At 41.7% G+C, this 25,217-nt stretch overlaps 1 protein-coding gene across 1 annotated transcript in view; it reads left to right on the top strand.

Annotated features, from left to right (window-relative positions):
• Window positions 1-25,217, top strand: part of UHRF2 (ubiquitin like with PHD and ring finger domains 2) — a 178,798-nt gene that overhangs the window by 134,545 nt on the left and 19,036 nt on the right. The window contains exon 9 of the mRNA XM_065406006.1: window positions 8,885-8,989. Coding sequence (XP_065262078.1) covers window positions 8,885-8,989 — 105 coding nt within the window. The remainder of the gene's footprint in view (window positions 1-8,884; window positions 8,990-25,217) is intronic.

The following is a 25,217-nucleotide window of genomic DNA, read 5'->3' as shown; positions in this document are numbered from 1 at the left end:
AAAACTGCAGGAGTAAGCTGAGATGGATGCATAGCAGACTAGGTGGACAGCAGGAGGGGAAGAGACACGGAGGTGAAGGTAGGAGCAGAAGGGAACAGAGAGTGGAGGATAGGGGCAGAAGTGTCTACCACTATTGCACACTCCCATCCAGAACCTGGACTTTAACCCAGGATTTCTGAGTCTCAACATTCTGTCAAATAACAAACTATGAAATCCAATGACAAATTGTATAACTTTATTCCCCCACTAGTGGCAAGTCCACATAGAAAATTCTTCTAAAACTCTTAGTTACTTTGTTGGCTCCAGTGGTGAAGGACTGTGCTGTGGAGCTAAAGATCCTAACCCTGCTGATAACCCCATATGATTACACAGGATTAAATTTGTTTTTTCCAAGTTTTAAGTTTTTAAAAAACATATGAAATAACATTAGGCGTTAAGGTTGAAAAGTCAAATACTCAAAAGTTATGAAATGCCCATGCAGCTGTTGATGTGGTCTGTAGGACCCCTGTTTTCTGCTTCATTTTTGCAGAAGTTGAAAAAGTTTGGAGAATAAGGAAGGGAACTGCAGGAAGAAAAAGAACAATCTCATGTTTAAAGGCATTTAGTGCTACTTTGGAAAACTGGATTTTATCCCTGCCTTTGCCACAGAGTTCCTATTTGAATGCTGGGCAAGTCACATAAACCAAAATTTTCACAGGTACTTCTGTGTACTCAGCTTGAGGTAGTCATACCTGGGGTCAGATTTGCAAAAGTGCTGTGCACTGACAAAAGCAACTGAGATCCATGGGAGCAGCGCTCTGTTAGCCCTAAGTACTCTGCTAGATCAGACCCTGGGCTTCTCAAGTTGTGAAACTAATGGTTGACAATTTTGGCCTTAAAATCTGTGCCTCAGTTCCTCATGGGTAAAATGGGGATAATAAAACCACCTCAACACACAGGGTGTTGTGAAGAAAAATTCATAAATGTTTGTAAAGAACCAAGATGATATCAAGAGTACCATAGAGAACCCCCAAGGTTTTAACCCATGAAAGCTTATGCTCAAATACATTTGTTAGTCTCTAAGGTGCCACAAGATTCAGTGCTGTGCAGCATCTTCAATCTATGGGGAACACCAACCTGGGATCTGTTTGCCTATGTAGTGAACAGAAAATGCACCACCTGCTGCTCCAAAAGAGCCCTAGGTTACCACTCCCAAGGTTGCACTTTATTTCTCCCTAATTCAGATCAACTGCACTATGCATTCCCTCCACTGCCACTCCTCCCACGAGTTCTATGCAAAATCAGGCAGGACAAAGCACGAGTTAACCTGATCGCTCCTTACTGGCCCAGACAATTTTGGTTTCTGAATTTTCTGCGCATGTTATCCTGAGTACTGATGATTCTCCCAACGTTTTCCAAGCTCCTGACTCAGCAGAAAAACAAGATCAAGCACTATCATCGGCATTTGTTTCACCTCGGGTTTGGTTTTTGGATGGGCATCATCCTTAGAACATTCATGTTCTACAGCCATATGAGTAGGGCCCTATGAAATTCACAGCCATGAAAAACATGTCGCGGACCGTGAAATCTGGTCTTTTGTGTGCTATACAGATTTCATGGGGGAGACCAGCGTTTCTCAAATTGGGGGGCCTGACCCAAAAGGGAGTTGCAGGGGGATTGCAAGGTTATTTTATGGGGGGGGGGAGGGTCACGGTATTGCCACCTTTACTTTTGCGCTGCTGTCTGCAGAGCTGGGCGGCTGGAGAGTGGCAGCTACTGACTGAGGGCCCAGCTCTGCAGGCAGCAGTGCAGATGTAAGGGTGGCAATACTATACCATGTCATCCTTCTGTGCTGCTGCTGGCGGTGGCTCTGCCTTCAGAGCTGGGCTCCCAGCCAGCAGCTTCTGCTCTCCAGCTGCCCAAAAGTAAGGATAGCACTACTGCAACCTCTCCCCCACCCCAAATAACCTTGCAACTCCCAACAATTCCTTTTTGGGTCAGGACCCCTACAATTACAACACCATGAAATTTCTGATTTAAATAGCTGAAGTCGTCTTTATAACAGCCCTTAACATATGTAAAAGCTGTTATCAGGTCCTCCCTCAGTAATCTTTTCTCAAACATAAACATGCCAATTTTTAGCCTTTCTCATAGGTCAGGTTTTCTAAACCCTATATTTATTTTTTGCTCTCCTCTGGACTCTCTCCAATTTGTCCACATCTTTCCTAAAATGTGGTGCCCAGAATTGGATGCAGTACTTGAGCTGAGACCTCCACAGTGCCGAATAGAGTTCTAGAATCCTAGAACTGGAAGGGACCTTGAGAGGTCATCTAGTCCAGTCCCCTGCACTCAAGGCAGGACTAAGTATTATCTATACCATCCCTGACAGGTGTTTGTCCAACCTGCTCTTAAAAATCCCCAATGATGGAGATTCCACAACCTCCCTAGGCAATTTATTCCAGTGCTTTACCACTCTGACAGTTAAGAAGTTTTTCCTAATGTCCAACTTAAACCTCCCTTGCTGCAATTTAAGCCCATTGCTTCTTGTCCTGTCCTCAGAGGTTAAGAACAATTTTTCTCCCTCCTTGTAACAACCTTTTATGTACTTGAAAACTGTTGTCATGTCCCCTCTCAGTCTTCTCTTCTCCAGACTAAACAAATCCAATTTTTTCAATCTTCCCTCGTAGGTCATGTTTTCTAGATCTTTAATCATTTTTGTTGCTCTTCTCTGGACTTTCTCCAATGTGTCCACATATTTCCTGAAATGTGGCACCCAGAACTGGACACAATACTCCAATTGAGGCCTAATCAGCGCAGAGTAGAGCGGAAGAATTACTTCTCGTGTCTTGCTTACAATACTCCTACTAATACATCCCAGAATGATGTTTGCTTTTTTTGCAACAGTCGCTGTTGACTCATATTTAGCTTGTGATCCACTATGTCCCCCAGATCCCTTTCTTCAGTACTCCTTCCTAGGCAGTCATTTCCCATTTTGTATGTGTGCAACTGATTGTTCCTTCCTAAGTGGAGTACTTTGCATTTGTCCTTATTGAATTTCATCCTATTTACTTCAGACCATTTCTCCAGTTTGTCCAGATCGTTTTGAATTTTAATCCTATCCTTCAAGGCACTTGCAACCCCTCCCAGCTTGGTATCGTCCGCAGACTTTATAGGTGTACTCTCTATGCCATTATCTAAATCACTGATGAAGATATTGAACAGAACCGGACCCAGAATCGATCCCTACGGAACCCCACAAGTTATGCCCTTCCAGCATGACAATGAACCATTGATAACTACACTCTAGGAACAATTTTCCAACCAGTTATGCATCCATCTTATAGTAGCTCCATCTAGGTTGTATTTCCTTAATTTGTTTATGAGAGGGTCATGCGAGACCGTATCAAAAGCCTTACTAAAGTCAAGATGTATCACATTTACCACTTTCCCATTATCCACAAGGCTTTTTACTCTGTCAAAGAAGGCTATCAGGTTGGTTTGACACGATTTGTTCTTGACAAATCCATGCTGACTGTTATTTATCACCTTATTATCTTCTAAGTGTTTGCAAATTGATTGCTTAATTATTTGCTCCATTATCTTTCCAGGTACAGACGTTAAGCTGACTGGTCTGTAATTCCCCGGGTTGTCCTTATTTCCCTTTTTATAGATGGGCACTATATTTTCCTTTTTCCAGTCTTCTGGAATGTCTCCCATCTTCCATGACTTTTCAAAGATAATTGCTTATGGCTCAGATATCTCCTCAGTCAGCATCTTAAGTATTCTAGGATGCATTTCATAAGGCCCTGGTGATTTGAAGACTTCTCATTGTCTAAGTAATTTTTGACTTGTTCTTTCCCTATTTTAGACTCTGATCCTACCTCATTTTCACTGGCATTAACTATGTTCGACATCCAATCGCCACCAACCTTCTTGGTAAAACCTGAAACAAAGAAGTCATTAAGCACCTCTGCCATTTCCACATTTTCTGTTATTGTCTTTCCCCCCTCATTGAGTAATGGGCCTACTCTGTCCTCCGTCTTCCTCTTGCTTCTAATGTATTTGTAGAATATTTTTCTTGTTTCCTTTTATGTCCCTAGCTAGTTTGATCTCATTTTGTGCCTTGGCTTTTCTAATTTTGTCCTAGCATACTTGTGTTATTTGTTTATATTCATCCTTTGTAATTTGGCCGAGTTTCTACTTTTTGTAGGACTCTTTTTTGAGTTTTAGCTCATTGAAGATCTCCTGGTTAAGCCAGGGTGGTTTCTTGCCATACTTTCTATCTTTCCTACGCAGTGGGATAGTTTGCTCTTGTGCCCTTAATGTCTCTTTGAAAAACTGTCAACTGTCTTCAGTTGTTTTTCCCCTTAGACTTGCTTCCCATGGGATTTTACCTACCCACTCCCTGAGTTTGCCAATGTCTGGCTTCTTGAAATCCATTGTCTTTATTGTACTGTTCTCCCTCCTACCATTCCTTAGAATCATGAACTCTACCATTTCATGATCACTTTCACCCAAGTTGCCTTCCACTTTCAAATTCTCAAACAGTTCCTCCCTCTTTGTCAAAATCAAATCTAGAACAGCCTCCCCTCCCAGTAGCTCTCTCCACCTTCTGAAATAAAAAATTGTCTCCAATACATTCCAAGAACTTGTTAGATAATCTGTGCCCTGCTGTGTTATTTTCCCAGCAGATGTCTGGGTAGTTGAAGTCCCCCATCACCACCAAGTCCTGAGTTGGCCAGTTATCTCCTGTGTCTTACATATGAAACTCCTGTAATACACTCCAAAATTATGTTCGTGTTCTTTGCAACTGCATCACGTTGACTCATATTCCATTTGTGATACATAATCCCCATGTATCCTTTTCAGTAGTACTAGCACCTAGTCATTTTGTAGTTATGCATTTGATTTTTTTTCCTTTCTAAAACTAGTACTTTGCACTTGACCTTATTAAATTTCATTTTGTTAATTTCAGACCAATTCTTTAATTTGTCAAGGTTATTTTGAATTGTAATCCTGTCCTCCAAAGTGTTTGAAACCCCTCCCAGCTTGGTGTCATCCATAGATTTTTATAAGCATAGTCTCTATTCCATTATCCAAGTCATTACTGAAAATATTGAATAGTAGCAGACCCCGGAATGACCTGTGCTGGATCCACTAGATGCATCTTCCCAGTTTGACAGCAAATACTGATAAGTACTTTTTGAGTATAGTCTTTCAACTAGTTGTGCACCCATTTTATAGTAATTTCATCTAGACCACATTTCCCTAGTTAGCTTCTGAGAATGTCACATGAGACTATGCCAAAGCCTTACTAAAATCAAGGTATATCATGTCTACTGCTTTTGCCCTAGCCACTAGGCCAGTAATTCTGTCATAGAAGTAAATTAGGTTGGTTTGCCATGATTTGTTCTTGACATATCCATGCTGATTATTATCACTCTATTATTCTCAAGGTGCTCTGAAAAATTGATTGTTTAATAATTTGTTCCAGTATCTTTCCAAGTATCAAAGTTAGACCAGGGCCGACGAAAGGGGGGGAAGCTGGTACTAATTACCGGGGCCCAGCGGTCTGGAAGGGGGCCCGGGGCCCAGCTTCCCCAGCTTCATCGGCCCTGTTTAGCCAGTCCGCCCTTCCTGGGGGGCCCGAAAAAAAAATTTCACCGGGGCCCGAACCTGCTCTCGGCGGCCCTGAGTTAGACTGACTGGTTTATAATTTCCTGAGTTGGCTTTGTTCCTCTTTTTAAAGATAGGTACTGTGCTTTCCCTTCTCCAGTATTATGAGACCTCACCTGTCCTACATGAGTTCTTGAAGATAATTGCTAATGATTACGAGCCTGCTTCAGCTAGTTCCTTAAGTACTCTAGGATGAATTGTATCAAGCCCTGCTGACTAGAATACATCTAAACTATCTAAATATTCTTTAACCTGGTCTTTCCCTGTTTTGGCTTGCGTTCCTTTCCTCTTGTTGCTAATGTTAATAGTGTTGAGTATGTGGTCATCATTAACCTTTCTAGTGAAGACTGAAGCGGAATGGGCACTAAGCACCTCTGCTTTCTTGATGTCATTCATTTTTGGCTCTTGTTTCCTGTTACATAAAGAACCTACACTTACATTGAGAGCAAGAGAAAGATGAATTTATAGAATCTCCTCTTATTGCCTTTTATGTCCCTTACTAGTTGTAGCTCATTTTGTGCGTTAAGCTGTCTGCTTTTGTCCCTGTGTGCTTGTGTTATTCTTTTGCACTGATACTTAGCACTTTGTTCATGTTTCTGCTTTTTATAGGATTCCTTTTTGATTAAAGAGCTCCTCTTGAAGCCATGTTGGCCTCTTATTATCTTGCCTTTGCATTGGAATAGCTTGCTGTTATGCCTTTATATTGTCTGTGAATTGCCGGCTCTTGAACTCCTTTTTCCCTTAGATTTTCTTTATGGGACCTCTCTGATTTTGTTAAGTGTGGGGTTTTTTAAGTCCATTGTCCTTATTCTGCTGCACTTGCTCCTTTCTTTCCTTAGAACCATGAAATCTGTCATTTCGTGATCCCTGTCACCCAAAGTGCCTTCCACCTTTAAAATTCACAAGCAATTCTTCTTTGTTGGTCAAAGGGGGGGAGGGATAGCTCAGTGGTTTGAGCATTGGCCTGCTAAACCCAGGGTTGTGAGTTCAATCCTTGAGGGGGCCATTTAGGGATCTGGGTCAAAATCAAGTCTAAAATGGCTGTCCTCCTGGTTACCTTCTACACTTTCTGAAACAAAAGTTTTTCCTCAAAACATTCCAATAACTTATTGGAAAGTTTGTGTTTTGCCGTGTTACTTTTCCAGCAGATGTCTAGGATTACTGCCAGGGCTTGTGTTTTGGATATTTCTGTCGTTTGTTCTAGAAATGCCTCCAACTCCTTTTCCTGATTTGGTGGTCTATAGTAACCCCTTATCTTGACATCACTCCTATTTTTGCCCATTTTATCTTTACCCAGAGATTTTCAACTAGTCTGTTTCTCTCCTCCTTTTGGACCTCAGAATAAATGTATATGTTCTTAATATATAATGCAACACCACTTCTCTTTTTTTCCTCTGCCTGTTCTTCCTGAACAAGTTATACCCCTCTGTACCAATATTACATTCAAGATTTATCCCAACAAAGTCTTTGTGATGCCAATTATGTCATAATTTAGCTTATGTATAAATACTTCCAGTTCTTGTTTATTCCCCATACTCTTTGCATTTGTGTATCGACATCCTAAGATGTTGAGCAGATTCCCTCAATGATCTCACTCGTGCTCCTGTGATCCTATTGTAATTTTCCATGTCCCCCCTACCCCAATATCTAGCTGTCCATTAGGGTTGCTTTTCCTATGCTTACCTGTGGGCTTTTGTCACTTGCGACCTTTGAACTTAGTTTAAAGCCCTCCTCAGTAGGTTGGTACATGAAGATCCTTTCCCCCTTATTGGTCAGTTGGACCCCATCTCTTCCTAGCAGACCTCCTTCCTAGAACAGCAACCTGTGGGTGAGGTAGCCAGAGCCTTCCCATTGATGCCATCTATGCAGCCATGCATTCATCTCCAGGATATGTCTCTCTACTTAGGCCCTTACTCTCAACTGGGTGGATGGATGAGAACACAACCTGTGTCCCCGACTCCTTCATCCTCAATCCCAGAGTCCTGTATTCACTGCTTATCTGCTCAGGATCATACCTGGTAGCATTATTAGTGCCCATGTGGATGAGCAGCATGGGATAGGAGTCGGGGGATGAATTAGTCTTGGCAACCTTTCTGTGACGTCTCTGATATGGGCTCCATGCAGACAGCACACCTCTGGGACTCTATATCAGATTGGCATATGGATGTCTGTCTCCCTCAAAAGGGAATCACCGACCACCAGCACCCTATGCTGTTTTCTCTGGGGTGTGGTGAATGTGAGCCTCCCAACATTGGGAGAAGATGGTTCCTCCTCCTATTGCCAGTACTGCATACTGGTTCTTGACCATGATGGATGGGGGACTTGGATGGGGGGTGAAGCACTGTCTGCTGCCCGAGGTGACTGGCAACCGGTCTCCTCCCTATAGAGCTGCCAATTCTCCTTCCACCTCTCGTGTTGCTGTAGTCATCTGAAGTTGGTTAGTATTCTCTGTCCCAGGTGTTTCCATGTGTCTTGACAATTAAGTGCTCATGCTCCTAGATGCTACCCAGATGAGCCACTTCCTCCTGCTGCTCATCTACCTGTTTCCTGAGGGACTCCCAACAGACCCCTAACACACTAGTGGGTTCTCCTGCCAGGCCATGTTCTGAGCAAGTCAAGACAGGGCCAGGGTGGAAGCCTCCAGAGTCAGGATGCCCGTCTGGCAGTGGCCCCCATAGGTGCATGCAGAGTTAGAGCTAGCTAGCAGTAGTGTTGGTGACACACCATTTCTGTCCCATTGTGGGCTATTCCTTGTAGAGTAGCTGCAAGTTAGGGTTCTGTGGTTTTCCTTTCCTTATCTCCCTACTGTCCTTTTGCTGGCAAACTCAACTAGCTAATTCCCTTAGTCTTACCAGCCACATCACCTGTAGTCTCATCACCCCTAGTCTCACCAGCCACGTGTCTTACCAGTCATTGGGAGCCTGCATGCTTTTTAAAGCTGGGCCTCATGTAGCGCTGGAATGGGTGATTCAGCCCCTCTCACTCAGCCACCTCTAATCACTGCTCAGTGAATTGGGCCCTAGACTGCCTTTGTGACTTTGTTCCTCCTAAAAGTACATAAAATCCTCTCTTCCTCAGGCAGTTTCGTATTAACCTTTTATGCAGACTGCCTCTTCACATAGAATTATACTTCATTAAACAATAAATGAATTGTTAAAAATGAATATTGTTGGCCAGTTGCTTTAGGAAGTTATCTTAAAGATGTCCTCTATTTATTTTATTACCAAAGGTGAGTGAAGCAGGCGTTCACAGACCGCATGTTGGCGGAATCCATGGACGCAGTAATGATGGAGCTTATTCACTTGTGCTGGCCGGAGGATTTGAAGATGAAGTGGTACGTTTTTTATCCAAACCAATGTCAAGACTTCTGTTGTATGAATGTGGAGAGTTAAGTTCATTGCTGCTCCTAAAGTTAACCCTCATAAACAAGGTGTGAGCTCACAGAATAATAAATATTAACTATTATTTAACTTATTTTTTGAATTTAAACAAAAATATATGTTTAAAAAATATATCCTTAAAATATATGGTTATGGATGACAGAAGACAACTTCGTGTTCTAATGTAAAGTACTTTAATTAATGCTGAATTTTAGTTTATTCACAAATGCTAATTGTTAATATTCTTATCTAGTCTGGATTTATTATCAGCATATAAAATCTGATGAGCCTGTGACAGTAGGCTTTGTAAATGATGCATTTTAGATCCTGTCCTGACTATCATCTTTATTGCTGTCAAGTTAATAAAACTGACTATCAAGCAGATAATCTTGAATTTTCGGCAGTGATCTTAATTTTAGTGAGGCTAGGATAAAAGATACAAGGTCCGATCCTGAGATGTGCAGAAGGTCCTCGTCTCCTGTTGATTTAACTGAGAGCTGAGGGCCCTCAGTACTACACAGGAAAATGTTATCTCTTTGGATCAATGTGCTCAAAAAAAGATGTTGGGAAATTTCTACATTGGTGACCAATACATATCAACATCTAAATAGAGTGACCAAGCTATATGAAGTATTAGTCTTGTTTGTCCTTTCTTTTCATGAGCCTGACCAAGATAAGTGTGTGAATAGATTTTCTGTAATCAAAATAATGTTTACACAGGGTACTCCCCCTCCTGCAGTTCTATGCCATCAGGTGGAATTCTGAATCGTACAACAGGTGAACATAAAGCAGTAAGCATCCTGTTTTTTTTAAAAACATAGGCAGCTGTTAAACATAGGCAGGGGAAAAGGCATTAGACAAGGAAATGAAATAAACATCCTAAATAGCATCAGAATGTTATGTATTCTTTGCCAACAGCGCTTACCCAGCTGCTGCCGCTGCGGGAGTTTGCCTCCGAAGGCATCAATGTGTCTCTGTTGGAGAAGTCACATGAGGAGGTACTTGGTGTTGGAACATTACTACATCCCTGGAGTCAACCCCAACCCAAGCCCCAGGGCACATGGCCATGGCATCCTGTTGAGTCAGCTGCTATATGGTCAAAGCTGGGTAGCTGGGGGATGCTATTACTTCTGTTCTTTATTTTTGGCAGTGGTATTGATGTTTTGGAGCCTTGGTATCCCTGGTCCTATCCCAATCTGATGGTGTGACCAGGTGCTACTGCAGATACTGATACTCAAGTAAAGTCATACTCTTGTGGGCTTTATATTTTGGAAGGAGCAGAGAGGGAGAAGGGAGGGGAAGAAATATTGCAGCTGCTATTCTCAAATGTTTGTATGACTACCAGACATGGTGCCTTTAGGCTTAGTTCCTGTAGCTCTTTAATTAAGGATACAGAGGGGAAAAAAATCTTATTTAGGCACATGTTTAGTAATAGTGCTAATTTTCTCTTCAGTAACTGCTTGCTGGCATCAGCCTACACAAACCAACTTTCTATGGATTTCCAGATGACTTCCACCTTCCCATTTTTCTTAGAGAGGGTTAAAGGAGAAAGCTCTCTAACACACAAAGAAAAATTCAAACTCCTTTCTTGTCACTCTTCTACATACACCAACCATTCCCCCAACAAAACATTTCCTTAAAAATTGGTGTAGAGGCTTGGAGTCCTGCCCCAGCCAGTTCACTAAACAGGACCAAGGAAAGTGGGATTAAGAGTCCAACAGGACTAATCACTTGAGCATAGTTATTTGTATGTAAGTGTTTGCAGAATTGAGTGATAAATTAATATTAGAGGCTATTTTACGGCATGTGTTTATAGTATTTTTCAAATGGTTTCTACTAACCTTCAAGCTGCTTCTTCACACTCTCCTTGTGAGTATGAGCAGCTGCTTATCACATGAGTGATATTTGGCTTGCAAAAACTTGTTGCAGGAAGTGGAAATTACCCTTTGGCTTTCAGTTCTTATCCTTTTATGATGCACAACTGAAAGTGCCCAATTTGCAAACAAACAAACATGTAACTTTGGTCACATAAATCCTGTTGAATTTAGTGAATAAAGTTACTCAGTTGCATCAGTGCGGGATCAGGCTCCAAATGTAGAAAGGGGTTTCATCAGCTTTTGCAAAATGAGCAGTAAGATGAAACTTAACAGCCTTGCTGCTTATGCTGAATTTCCATAAAGTTACATGCATCTAAAGTGTTTGCATGTTAATATTTTTCTTGTGATTGTCTATCCTCATAATTTAATGGAAAGGAGTTCAGTTGCTTTAGTTATCTGATTTTAAGATGCACTAATTCTAGCTACCTCTGATTCAGATTGTTGTATTTGTTAAAAATAAGAATCTTTCAGTCCTGTTCTTGATATTTTAAGGACTCTAGAACACTAACTTGAAGAAATTATTGCAGAATTTTTTCCCATGAATTTGAGCAGTCTAAGGCCTTGTCTACACTAAAGGGAAAAGTCGATCTAAGCTACGCAATTTGAGTTACGTGAATAACTCGACATCGCTTAGATCTACTTACCGCGGGGTCCACACTACGCGATGTCGATGGGAGACGCTCTCCCGTTGACTCCCCTTACTCGTTTCGATCCGGTTGAGTACAGGAGTTGACCGGAGAGCGATTGGCAGTCAACTTAGTGGGTCTTCACTAAACCTGCTAAATTGACTGCTGATGCATCGATTGCTGCTCGTCAATTCCCAGTAAGTGTAGACAAGCCCTAAGAACTACGTTCATTATGGACCAATGTTTGTCAGGAGCCAGTATGACAGATTTTAGACATTACTAATTACTATGACATTCGGGATCAGAATCTTCATGATTTATTCCTTTGGAAGCATCTGTGTATCCAATTCAAACTATTAAAGAAGATTCAACATCCTCTCCTTTGAGATGCCAAATTGTCAATCTGTAGTTTTTGCGGTCAGGTTTTGTGGCTTCACTGAAAGTTTAAATACTTTTTGAGTCAGGATTAAAACTGATGTTTGCTTCCTCTTAGAGTATGGACTTCAAGGTGCATTCTTCAGATGGGTTTGAGGAAGTATTAATCAAGGTGGTTAACTTAAGTACTGATTCTGTGTCAACAGTTTAATCTGAATGAATTTTGTTTTTGCCTCAAGTTCCCTCTGCTTATTTCCATTTGTGGGATTGGCAGTTCCCATTGTTGAGTTACAGAATCTTCCGGAGAGCGGTGTGCATTGAGGTCACTTACCACTCCCTCTCCCTCCTCTGTGGGCAATTCTCAGGTTATTGGAGGAGTGCTCCCAACTGCTCCTGGGTTCGTTCTTAACTTCCAAAGGTTCAGTGAGCTCATCTCACACACGGTATCCTCAATTCCTTCCTTCCTTTTCTTCTGCCTTCTCAGGGCTATTTTTATTTTAGTTAGTTAGATTCTCAGTTAATTTACACAGGTTTCTTAATTTAAGAACAAAAAAGAAATTATAACCATTTGTCATGTGTGTCAGCTGGACACACATGGAGCAGGAGGGCTGCCAAACCCTGCTGATGGGGAAGCTCTTCAAGTCCCAGAAACTATGTCTGGCAATATGTAAGTCCATCATTGACTTTAGAGATTCGCTAGGCAAGTGATTCTATTTTCAGCTCATGCAGCATTCAGGTCCATGGTCTTAACCTGCCTGACAAAGCCCGGTACTGAGATTCCAGCACAGTAGATACAGCAACGGGGTCCCTGGATCTGTCCAGGTGAACCTAATGCAGCAGTGAAATTCCAGCACTGCTGATAGGACACCAAAGCCCCAGGGTGTGACTGGGTAGACCTAATCCAGCACAGCGGTTCTGGCACAACCAGCATGTTGCTGAGATCCCGAAATCCCTGTAGGTAGACCCAGGTCATTGCGGAGGTCCTGGAACTGTTGACATGCTGCCAGGGTTCTGGCACCATCAATTCCAGTGAATCAGAAGTGGTTTGGTGCCCACTGTAAGAGGCACTAAGGTCCCCAGATCCCTCTAGGTCAACCAAGTCAATTGCCTAGGATCTGGCAGGATAGAATGTGGTGAAGTACTTGATGAAGTCATCGGGTACCCCCTTTGTACATGGCATTAACATCCCCACAGTCTGAATCATGCAAGTCCAGTTCTAAGGATTTGGCACTATTGGCTGGTGTACCACTTGCTTGAAGTGATCTAGCACGAGTATAAGTGGTTTTTGATCTCTGGATCCATCTGGATTGACAGTGTGGTGCTGAGGATCTGGCACAATTGACTCTGGTGAAACACTTGCATGAAATGATTCGGTGCACAGTATAAGCAGTGTTGGATTAAGGGTCACTTACTCAACAGATGGGTCTAACATTTTTTAAAACAAAACGCTCAGCGAGTAGTTATCAGTTACTCACAATAGGGAAGTTGATCAGGGCGATCTCAGCACAGTCACCTCCAGCACTGGACAGCTTCAATCTTCCTTTGTTACACAAACTTATTTATAACTTTTTGTCGTCTTTTCTTATACAGATGCATTATTAGTCTCTCATTTCCATATTAACTCCCCTCCCCCAGCAGGCTTATTGTTCATTCAAATCAGTCTTCTAGCTTTTTAGTACTTTATCTTTTCTTGTTCTCACAGACAGGATTGCTCTGCAGTTTCTTATACATGCATAACACTAAACATGATTACTCGTCAATTTCTTACATGAACACAGTTCTATTTATTTTTATGCTGTTAAATGTTATCAGAACAGACTCTTAAAATCCACAGCAGGCTTCTGTCAGGCGTAAATATGCCTTCATTCCCAACAAATGGCACTAAGGTCCCTCATTCCATTGGTGTCAAAGGTACAGCAGCATGATTCGGCAAAAAACTAGTTGAAGTGTCTCTGTGCCCAACTCTAGTGGCAGTAGGATCCTCAGATTCATCTGAGTTAACTTAGTTTGATGCCAAAGATACAGCACTATTAACTTAGGGAAACCACTGTTCAAACTGGTTTGGTGTGTCCCCAATGTGCAGGTCTCCAGGTTTGCTCAGTTAAACTCGGTCCAGTGCTGTACTGGTGACTGTTTCTGAAGTACCACTGAGTAAAGAGATGTTACACCTTACATAAGTGTCACCAGAGTTCCCTGATTTATCAAAATCTGTTGACTCTGGTGCTGAAGGTGCAGCAATTCTTGATTTTTCTGGCACCTTTAACTTTGTTTAGCAGCCCAGTGCTGAGATCCTGCACCACAGGTTCAGAAGAATCACATGCAATGAGGCTCTATGTCTAGCATAAGTGATTAAAGATCCCCAACTCTGTCTAAATAGATTGAGGGTGGTGCTGAGAACTGGACACCATTGACTCTTCATTTTTAGAGATGGGATAACCCCATGATACTTGGGGGTCTACTGAGTCAGCACCCTTACATCCGGGTCTCTTTTTCTGGAATCTTTCCAGTGTCAGACACTTAGTTCGTGTAATTTCAGTAGTCAAGTGATACTTGCCTGTGGTTAATACCCAGGGCCTGCAGAGATGGTCAACTGAGGCACTAGGTAAACATTCCTTTTGTGGGAGTCCCTCCAGATGAAATCAGTAGAACTGTTCACTTTTCCAGGCCAGGGTTCTGAGAAGAACCTGAAGTGCCTTTTGTCATTTCTGAAACACCTCACCTAACCAAGATATCCTTGAAAGCAGACACCTTCATCACTGAAACCTTGGAAGCCCATTCTTAGGCCTAGATTGAGGATGATTTGGTAGCTAGTGGGTTTCATTCAGTGCTACACCCCTTATTGATTCCAAAAATAACTAAGACTGACTTTGAAACTACCTGAAGCCATTACTGCCTAGAAACATTGAGATTCCAAACATCAGTGTCAGTGCTTTATTTATGAAGTCGGGCCGTAATGAGGTTTCCTGGAGTCCACTGCATGAGCATCTGCTGAGGCTGGATCACTGGATCTTCTTATTTTCCTATTTATGTGCAATCAGCTGTACATTGACATTACCTGAATCATCACTTTAAAATTTTTTAAAAGGACAACCAATCCTGGGAGCATCCTGTCTTGGTCCTGAAAGTTTATTAATTGGACTGAGCCTTTTGGTGCCGCATTTCTGATGCTTTAGTTCTGGAACATATTCTGCTGCAGTGCCAGAAAGACTTTGGATTTTTCTCCTCTGTTTAAGCCTAGCAGGCAATCTGCTTCAGGTACAGGCGCCTCAGAAGAGTTCTCATTGTTTTTTAAATTTACTTGAACCTGAGCACTCAAATAGTGACTTTACAAATTAAACACTTTTGCATTAGACAAATTTTGGATTCTCAACTGAGATTATAAACTCCAACTGCTTCGAAATGTTGGTGTTAAGTGCTGTTCCTTGGCCACAAAGCACATGAAAATTGCTCCTAGCCTATAAGGTGACATTGGCATTAAATTGCCTCTTTTCTCAGGATAATTTTCAGCTCTGTTATGTCCTGACATCTGTTTCAGACATCAGGGCATTCATGTCTGCATCTAGACTTTGATCCACAAACCGGTTCCTTATAGTGTAATTGGGTTATACCTTTATTCAAACTACATCTGTGGCCTGCATAAGACTAATTACTAAGGTACCATCCATTCTTGACATTATTTACACCTGAGCCAAAAATGTGTCCAGGCAGATTCTTTGAAAGGTCTTTCTACAGCAGCACAAATACCTTACTTAGATTGCTGTCTGGCATTATGTATATGCAAGGGGAGTAGGTCCTGACTAAATCCATTTATTACCAATGAGAACATCCATCATCTCCAGTTCTGCTTCAGGGTCAGACAAGACTTGCTGTCATTGGCAGACTCCCCTTTTTGGGATAGAAAACAGGAATTCCTCTAAGTGCTCCCTGATTCTGTTGGTTGAAATCTGTAAGCTGATCAGTCAGGATGGAGGCCAGGTATGAATACCTCTAACCGGGTCTTGACAGTTTTGACTTGAGACATCCTAGGTCTGATGTTAGCATCACTTTCAAGTGTATTGGATCTCTTCCTTAAGGTTGATGTAGAAATCTCCATCTGAGCCTGAATTTTCTTGGATTGATGCACTGATTGCTGAGATGCTTTATGACGTTTTTCGGAAGTCTGGTGGATTCTGTCGAGAAGCAGAAACTCTTGATCAAATAAACCTCTTGCTTTTAATGTTGTCATGTATTATGCTTTGAACATTAAGAACAATTTATGAATTATCTCAGGCTGCATGGGTTGAGATATCAGCTGCCATCCTTACATGTTCAGGGCAACAGTCCCTGTAAACCTTTATAATAACCAAGTTTATGGAATGGTTGCTCCATGTACCACTTGGGTCGATGGAGGTAATGACTTTGTCTTGATGGCTGCACCAAAGGAAATACAGAATTTCTTCATATCAATACACTTGGCTGTGATGTGGGTACCATGGGAAGGATGCATTCGTTTAACTACCTTGTAGGTTTTCCTACTGTGCATGCATCTCTTTTGCTTTGGCATGAGTCTTGTATCACAAAGCTTGTGGGACTTCTGGTCTGCTATTGCTCAGAGTAACACTGTACCATAAACCTGGGAAAAAGTCATTCCTCATAGCTGTAGTTACATCCCACAGATTTAGTGAGATAAAAACCAAATGTCCAGTCCTTTATAAATTGTAGTCCATATCCCAAATGTGATTTCCTCATCCCCATTTCTAGTCTAAAGTCATCTCTGTTTATATCTCATACAGGCCACTAACCTGTCTGTATTTCCCCAAGTCTCTCTTACACTCTTATGATGTCTCACTAGGTGTTTATTCACCTGGAGATATCAAAATATTCAAATAACGAGAAGGTAGCATCCATTCTATGCCTTTGATTTACCATTTTCATAGATTTTGCAAAGCTGTTCTTTGAAGCTCTCTAGATATTTTAAGAAAAAATATGTCCCTTGCTAAGATCTGATCTGGGAGAGGGAAATTGCAGTCACTTCTAATACTGTCTTGACCTGCCATCCAGAGTTGATGCTTGTATTGGCAGTTTTGCAGTCCTTATTCACTTAAAACCCCTCCGTTCACTTTCATAGGTGCCTGCCAGTCTCCCACAAATGGGACTGTGCAGAGGCCACTCACAGAAGAGAGATTACTTACTGGTAATTGTTGTTCTTCAATAGTTTCATCTCTGCATATTCATGCTCTCCACCCACCTTTCCCACTTATTTAAAGTCTTGGATTAACAAGCCTGAAATTAGGGAAGGAACTTGTCAGTGGTTGGGGCCATTTTCCCTTTTATACCTTCATAATACTCCATGAGGAAAGGGAGAAGGATGAGCAAATTAATCCAAATGGAAATTGCTCTCGTGAAGATTTTGCAGCTCAATGCCTGGAGACACCAATCCCACAAGTGAGACTATGTAGAGGACACTCTTGAACAAGTTACCGGTAAGTAATCTCTCTTCATGGATTGTGACAAACAGCTTGTGCACTTACAATTTTTTCCTCCTGAAGAAAGTTCCTCATACGTTCCACAAGAAAGAGGGAGAGTTGTTCTTTGTTTCTCTTTTGCTATCTTTTAGATGTTTTATATTAAATGGGGAAACTAGTTTGAGGATTCGAAAGTTTGGTTTGATGATTTTTTTTAGGTCTCTCAAAACACTTGTTGGCCAAATTTCAGGGCTTCTATTTGTCCTGATCATCCTTGACCTCACCTACCATATCTGTGCAGATTATTCAAATCTGTCTTTCCACTCCTGACTTGTTGACATCCATCCATCCTACATGTAAAATTGTCTATCTGACATCTACCTTTGAATGGCTAATCATCAGCATAAATTTACAAGGAAAAAAACAGATTTTTTTCTCTTCTGTTGACCACCCTCTTTTTCTATCACAATCAACAATATGGTCATCCTCCTTGTCACCTAAGACTATAATCTGGCCCTTGTCCTTTGACATGTGGGGCATATCTAAATCCTGCCATCTTTAGGATCCATCCTTTCTATCCTTTCGAGTGTCTAAAACTCTCAGCATTTACAGTCTCAACTACTGCAACATCCTCATCTCCAACCTCCCTAACACTCACATTGCTTTCTTCCAGTCCATGCAAATTGTTGACCCTAAAATCATCTTGCTTGCCTCTTGTTTTGATCAGATCTTCCCGATATTTGAATTCCTTCTCCTTGTGTGCATGAGAACGGCCATACTGGGTCAGACCAATGGTCCATCTAGCCCAGTATCCTGTCTTTCGACAGTGGCTAATGCCAGGTGTTTCAGAGGGAATGAACAGAACAGGCAAAGAGTGTTCCATCCCCTGTCATCCACTCCTAGCTTCTGGCAGTCAGAGGCTAGGGACACCCAGAGGATGGAATTACATTGCAGACCACGTTGGCTAATAGCCATTGATGAACGTATGATCCATGAATTTATTTAATTCTCTTTTTGAGCCCCTTCATAGTTTTGACCTTCACAATATCCCCTAGTAACAGTGTGTTGTGTGAAGAAGTACTTCCTTTTGTTTGTTTTAAACCTCCTGCCTATTCATTTCTCTGGGTGACCCCTGGTTCTTGAGGTATGTGAAGGAGTAAATATCACTTCCTTATTCACTTTCTGCACCCCATTCAGGATTTTATAAACCTTTATCATATGCTCCCCCCTCCCTTAGTTGTCTCTTTTCCAAGCTGAAAAGTCCCAGTCTTTTTTAATCTCTCCTCATATGGAAGCTGTTACATACCCCTAATCATTTTTGTTGCCCTTCTTTGTGCCTTTTCCATTTCTAATATATCTTTTTTTGAGATGGGGCAACGAGAATTTCACACAATATTGAAGGTATGGGCATACCATGAATTTATATAGTGGCATTGTGATATTTTGTGTCTTATTATCTATCCCTTTCCCAATGGTTCCTAACATTCTGTTCACTTTTTTTGACTGCCGTGGCACATTGAGTGGATGTTTTCAGAGGACCATCCACAATGGCTCCCAGGATCTCTTTCTTGAGTGTTAATAGCGAATTTAGAGCCCATAATTTTTTATGTATAGTTAAATATGCATTACTTGGCAGATGAAATTCAATGCTGATAAATGCAATTTTCTTAGCCAGTTGCCCGATTTTGTGAGATCCCTTTGTAACTCTTCACAGTCTGCTTTGGACGTACTGTCTTGAGTAATTTTGTATCATCTGCAAATTTTGCCACCTCACTGTTTACCCCTTTTTCCAGATCATTAATGAATATGTTGAAAAGCTCTGGTCCCAGTACAGATCCATAGAGGACACCACTATTTACCTCTCTCCATTCTGTAAACTGACCATTTATTCCTGCTCTTTGTTTCCTATCTTTTACTCAGTTACTGATCCATGAGAGGACCTTCCCTCTTATCCTATGACTGCTTACTTTGCTTAAGAGCCTTTGGTGAGGGACCTTGTGAAAGGCTTTCTGAAGTACACTGTATGCACTGGATTGCCCTTATCCACATGTTTGTTTTGACCCCCCTCAAAGAATTCTAATAGATTGGTGAGGCATGATTTCCCTTTACAAAAGCTGTGTTGACTGTTACCCAACAAATTGTGTTCATCTATGTGCCTGATAATTCTGTTCTTTACTATAGTTTCAACCAATTTGCCTGGTACTGAAGTTAGGCTTACTGGCCTGTAATTGCAAGGTTTGCCTCTGTAGCCTTTTGTAAAAAGTGGGGTCATATAGCTATCGTCCAGCCATCTGGAACAGAAGTTGATTTAAGTGATAGGTTACCTACCACATTCAGTAGTTCTGCAATTTCATATTTTTTAGTTCCTTCAGAACTCTTGGGTGAATACCATCTGGTCCTGGTGACTTATTACTGTTTAATGTATGAGTTTGTTCCACAACCTCCTTACTGGCACCTGAATTTGGGACAGTTCCTCAGATTTGTCCTCTAAAAAGAACGGCTCAGGTGTGGGAATCTCCCTTATATCCTCTGCAGTGAAGACTGACGCATAGAATTCATTTAGGTTCTGCGCAATGGCCTAATCGTCCTTGAGTGCTCCTTTAGCACCTTGATTGTCCAATGGCCCCATTGATTGTTTGGCAGGCTTTCTGCTTCTGATGTACTTTAAAAAAAATTACTGTTAGTTTTTCAGTCTTTAGCTAGTTGCTCTTCAAATTCTTTTTTGGCCTGCCTAATTATATTTTTACACTTGACTTGCTAGAGTTTATGCTCCTTTCTATTTTCCTCACTAGGCTTTGACTTCCAAATTTCCAAAAGATACCTTTTTGCTTTTAACCACTTTGTTGTTTAGCCATTGTGGTACTTTTTTGGCCCTCTTACTATGTTTTTTAATTTGGGGGTATACATTTAATTTGAGCCTCTATTGTGATGTTTTAAAGAGGTTCCCTGCAGTTTGCAGGCATTTCACTTTTGTGACTGTACCTTATAATTGCCATTTGATGCAACTACATCAAATTCAAGCTTTTTTCCCCACAGTCTTCAGAGCCCTGCTTAACTCTGTCCCACCCTACTTATTTGTCCTAGTTTGTGTCACTCCCTATCGCCTTTGTTCCACCAGTGAGGTCTGTCCCACCTGCCCATTTCTCAGCTTGTTGCATAAATATCTTCTTGCCTTCTTCCACAGTGCTCTTATGCATGGAATGCCCTTCCTGAGTTCATTCACAAGATACCTACTCTCTGTACACTTGAGTCCCTCCTGAAGAATGTCAGCGGCCAGACCAGCTCAGCTGCTGGCCTGCTCCCTGACTACTTTTGCTGCTAGGCATCCAGAGAGCCAACTGCACAGCTTTGGAATTCACGTAGGTAGCCACAGCAACTGATTGGCTGCTGATTTAGCAGCCCTGCTTATAAGACTGGCACCCACAGACAATCAGTAGCTGCTCAACGTGTACCATGTCCAGAGCTGGGCTTGCCTGCTCCTTCCAGCCCTTTTTCCTGTCCCTGCTCTGCCCTGCTCTATCCCGCTTCCAGCCTGTCCTGCTGCCTTGTTCCCATCCTGCTTCAGCTTTGTTTTCATATCTGCTCTTGCTTATGCTCCAGCCCCTGTTCCCCACCCCGGCTTCTGACTTCTGCCTTTGATCCTCAGCTCTGCCTTTTGCTTATAACTTTGGGTTACCCTCTGGTTCTGGTATTCAGCTTCTGTCCTTCTGGGACTGACCCTCGGCTCATTCCTGGACTCTGTCCCTCTAGATCAGGCTCTAACAGGTAGGCTGAACTATCATTTGAACCATAAGTCCTGACTGCCCACAGCCTAGGACACAAAGAGTCACTTCCGTTGTGCGGAATCTAGCTGACATATTGACAAAGTACACAATTAAAAAAAAAATATTAACTTTACATTGCCAATACTAAGCCAAGCACTACCTTGACTGCTCTACTTCTATACAGCACACTTTCCCCTTAAACTCTCTGTCTTTAGATGGTGAACTCCTCAGGTCAAGTACTCTGCCATATTTGCTGTTTGGAGAATGCCTAGCACATTGTGAGTGCTACCAAAATCAAAGAAATTTCAATTTCAGGGAAAAGTTAGTCAAAAGTTTACTGCCTCATGTTATCATTGTATTATTTATTTTTTTGCTTCTAGATGTATGTGTATGTTTATGCCTTTTCCACAGTGCTGACTTAGCACAAACCAGCAACTTCTTGTGAACAAAATAAGTGCGGATTTTGTAGATTGTTCAGAGGAGCACTGATTAATATCTGTCTCTCAATTAATTCTGGTAATGAATATTTGCTGTAAGTATTAGGGAAGTTTAAGGATAAATCTACTTCCACTTTTTTGGTGTGGAAGTTCATGAATATCAAATAGTGTCTGTGTTTTCCCATCAGATAGACAGTGCTTTCATGGTCTAACAATATGATGAATGCAGAGCAGGAGGTCTGTTACTATCAGTAAATGGGGATGCCAACAGGCTCCAGCAAATGTTGTAAATTAACAGGGTCATCCAGACTTGCTGGTCTGAAAGCTTTGCAATGTAGAATTGTCCATTATCTTTTTAGTAAAGCACTCCATTTGAACTGAAAAAGAGATGTTGAAGGGAGTAGTTATAGTGTCTTTCTGAAAATGGCATGTCTATATTTTTATTACATGGTTTATTTGTTAAAGGGGCTCCAAACCAGCACCCCTGAACTTAGGGAAGTTGGATCCACATTCTGATCTTGAACTTTTGGGGAAGGATAGGACACACAGAATCTAAATTGTTGAATTGCTTGGATTCATGTGCAAACTGATTCCAGTTTTAGCGATGTGATGACTCCTCTTTTAAACAACTTCCATTCAGAAAAATAAGAAAAATCTCAAGGAGAGCGCAATCTACAGTTGTCTACTGCTTTCACTTAAGCTATGTCTACACTGCGCACCTTACAACCGCGTGGCTGTGCCGCTGCAACCGCGCCGTTGTAAGGTGCACTGTGTAGCCATTCTTTATCACCTGGTGAGAGCTCTCCCAGCAAAAAAATAAAACCACCTCCAATGAGGGGCAATCACTTTGTCACCGGGAGTGTGGCTCCCACTGACGAAGCGCTGTCCACACCAGCGCTTTTCATCGTTACAACATTTGTCTTTCGGGGTGGTTTTTTCACACCCCTGAGCGACAGAAGTTTTAACGACAAAAATGATAATGTAGACAAAGCCTTGATCAACATTTTCAGAGTTTAGAGCCACCTCCTCACCAGCCAATAATCATTTTCCTGTTCTGAAGCCTTCTTTTTAGCTGAATGTGTCCAGTCTTTTGCATGCAGTGTTGTAACCATATCAGTCTCAGGCTATTAGAGGCACAGGGTGGGTGAGGTGTAGTATCTTTTATTGGACCAACTTCTGTTGGTGTGAGACACAATCTTTTGAGTTTACACAGAGCTCTTCTTCAGGTTCCCCTTCCTTATGCTAGGTGGAAACCTTGGGCTTGATTCACCACTTTCTTGCTAATGTAAAACTGGTGAATCTGGTTCTTGTATTGCATCTAAGAAGGCTGGTAGAACCAGGTTTTTGTTCTAGATTAGGTCTGAGTTTTTGTTAGGAAATCTGTTACTGAGCTTTGGTAATCAAGAAGAATATTTTAAAATTACTTATACTAAATTCTCCTTATTTATCTAGTTCTGTGTCTAGATTAAAGACCAAACTGAAATTTGGGCAAACTATACAAGAGAAAAATTGGAGGGAGTAACAAGAAAGAGTCTAACATCTGAGTCTTGGAAAGTTAAAAAGTAAAAGAATCAAAATTAAGTATACAACAGGAACAAGATTGAACTAATAAGGTTTGATTTAATATATGCCATGATTCACCATGTTATAGTAAGAGATAATCAGATCATCTGAAGTTCTGAATGCCTCTCATAAGGTGCTGATATCTTCAGTTCCCAATTAAGTAGGGGTTGTGGGAGCTTTTCTTCACTGAACCTGCTCAGCATCTCACAGTATTGTGCCTATATTAAAACAATGCGGAATTTATGTGGTGCAGAGGTGAATTGAATTTAAAATGTGTGTTCTCTTATAATCAGGACAATTAAGTGGTAACTTTACAGAGACAATATAAGGGGAGAGAGAGAGAAGGCTTAAAGAAAAGAAAGGGAGATGCCAAAAAGAATTTATAATCAGTGGCAGAAAGTGCTACTTGAAGAAAGCTGTTTCAAGCACAGGAAAGTGCAGGAGCAATAAGGGATGGATGAATTACATGTTTAAGTTGGGAAAATAAGACTGTCTGTCTGATTTTTTTGGTCCTATTAGAGTACATCCAGAATACATAATACAGAAAATACATTTTCTAAAGGAGGATTTCAGGCCTCCCACCCACAGATTTGTAACATAAAACTGCTAAAGAGCTCCCTTTGACATCTGTCATATTCAGAATCTTTTCTTCTTCGAATAGTGTCCCTATGGGTGCACCATTCTAGGCGTCTTTGCATCCCTGCTCCTCAGATCGGAGTTGTGGTAGCAGTATCCATTTGGCGTGCACATGCTCTGCTCTCTTGCTATATAGCACTGTGCGGGCAAACTGCTGTCAGTTCCTTCTCAACCTCCTCTTGGCTTGAGATGGAGCCTTAAGCAGAGCCCGTAACAAAGATTCTTCTTAGTATTTTTTCTTACTAGTTTTTCCTTAGTAGTAATAGAGTTTTAGTGTTAATACTTCCTTCTTCTCTTTTCATTTAAAAAAAAAATTCACTTATAGAATAGTTATCTCCTTAGCATAAATTAGATTTCCCTAGCCCTTCCCATTCGGAAAGTGAACCCTGAAAGGAGTATATCTGGCTCCCTTGGGTTTAAACGTTGCCTCTCCTGTTGGGAAGCCATTCCTGTCAGCAATGGCCATTCTTGCTGCATTCACTGCCTGAGAGAGTCACACATGCCTCAGAAGTGCATGTTTTGTCTCAAATGAAAATCCAGAACCAGAAAGAGCCATGAGCTGAAATTAAGACTGCTCATGATTGAAAGCTCAGTCCAACCAGCCCCATCACATGATTCAACATCTTAGCCAGCTTAATCTCGACAGTTCGGGCCAGTCCACGGATTTCAGCCAGAACCTGTCTGCAACTACTGGGGCACGTAGCGGGTGGGCACCTTTGTCATAAAGCATACAAGACTCCACATGCATTGTCTTCAAGGGTGGCTCAGAAGGTATATATCCCGAGAAGACACAATTTAAACAAACTTCTGTCAATCTTCTCAAGAATCAAAAACTCACTCAACTGGTGGGCATATCCTCACAAGGTATGTGCGGGAGTCCCCTTCACTCAACCACCCCTGTCGTTGACAATGGATGGCATCCCTAATGGGATGGGGAGCCCACTTGGACACTGACACCTACACCATTCAGGGAAAATGGTCCCCTCTCGAATCCTCACTACATATCAACTTACTAGAGCTCAGAGCAGTCAAGAATGTCTGCTCACACTTCCTACCAATGATCAAAGACAAACATGTAAAGATTATGACAGACAACATTGCATGCATGTTCTACATAAACCGCCAGGGAGGAGCAAGATCACATTTCCTGTGTGCCAAGACAGTGAAAATATGGAACTGGTGCATTTGTTACCAGTTCAGCATCTCAGCAACTTTACCTCCTGGACATACAGAACACTACAGCAGATATTCTCAGCAGAAAATTTTCCCAAGATCACAAATGGGAAGTAGACACTACCATCCTTCACAACATATTCATACGTCGGGGAACTCCAGAGATAGACCTGTTCGCCACAGCCAAGAACAAGAAATACTCTCAATTCTGCTCCAGAGAATGCCTGGGTCACCAATCTCTTGGAGATGCTTTTCTCCCCAGATGGAACAGACATGTGTTATATGCA

This window comes from Emys orbicularis, chromosome 6 (assembly GCF_028017835.1).
Source record: "Emys orbicularis isolate rEmyOrb1 chromosome 6, rEmyOrb1.hap1, whole genome shotgun sequence".
Lineage (NCBI taxonomy): Eukaryota > Metazoa > Chordata > Testudines > Emydidae > Emys > Emys orbicularis.
The sequence above is the reverse complement of the archived record's forward strand: the minus strand, read 5'-3'. Positions and strand labels throughout refer to the sequence as shown.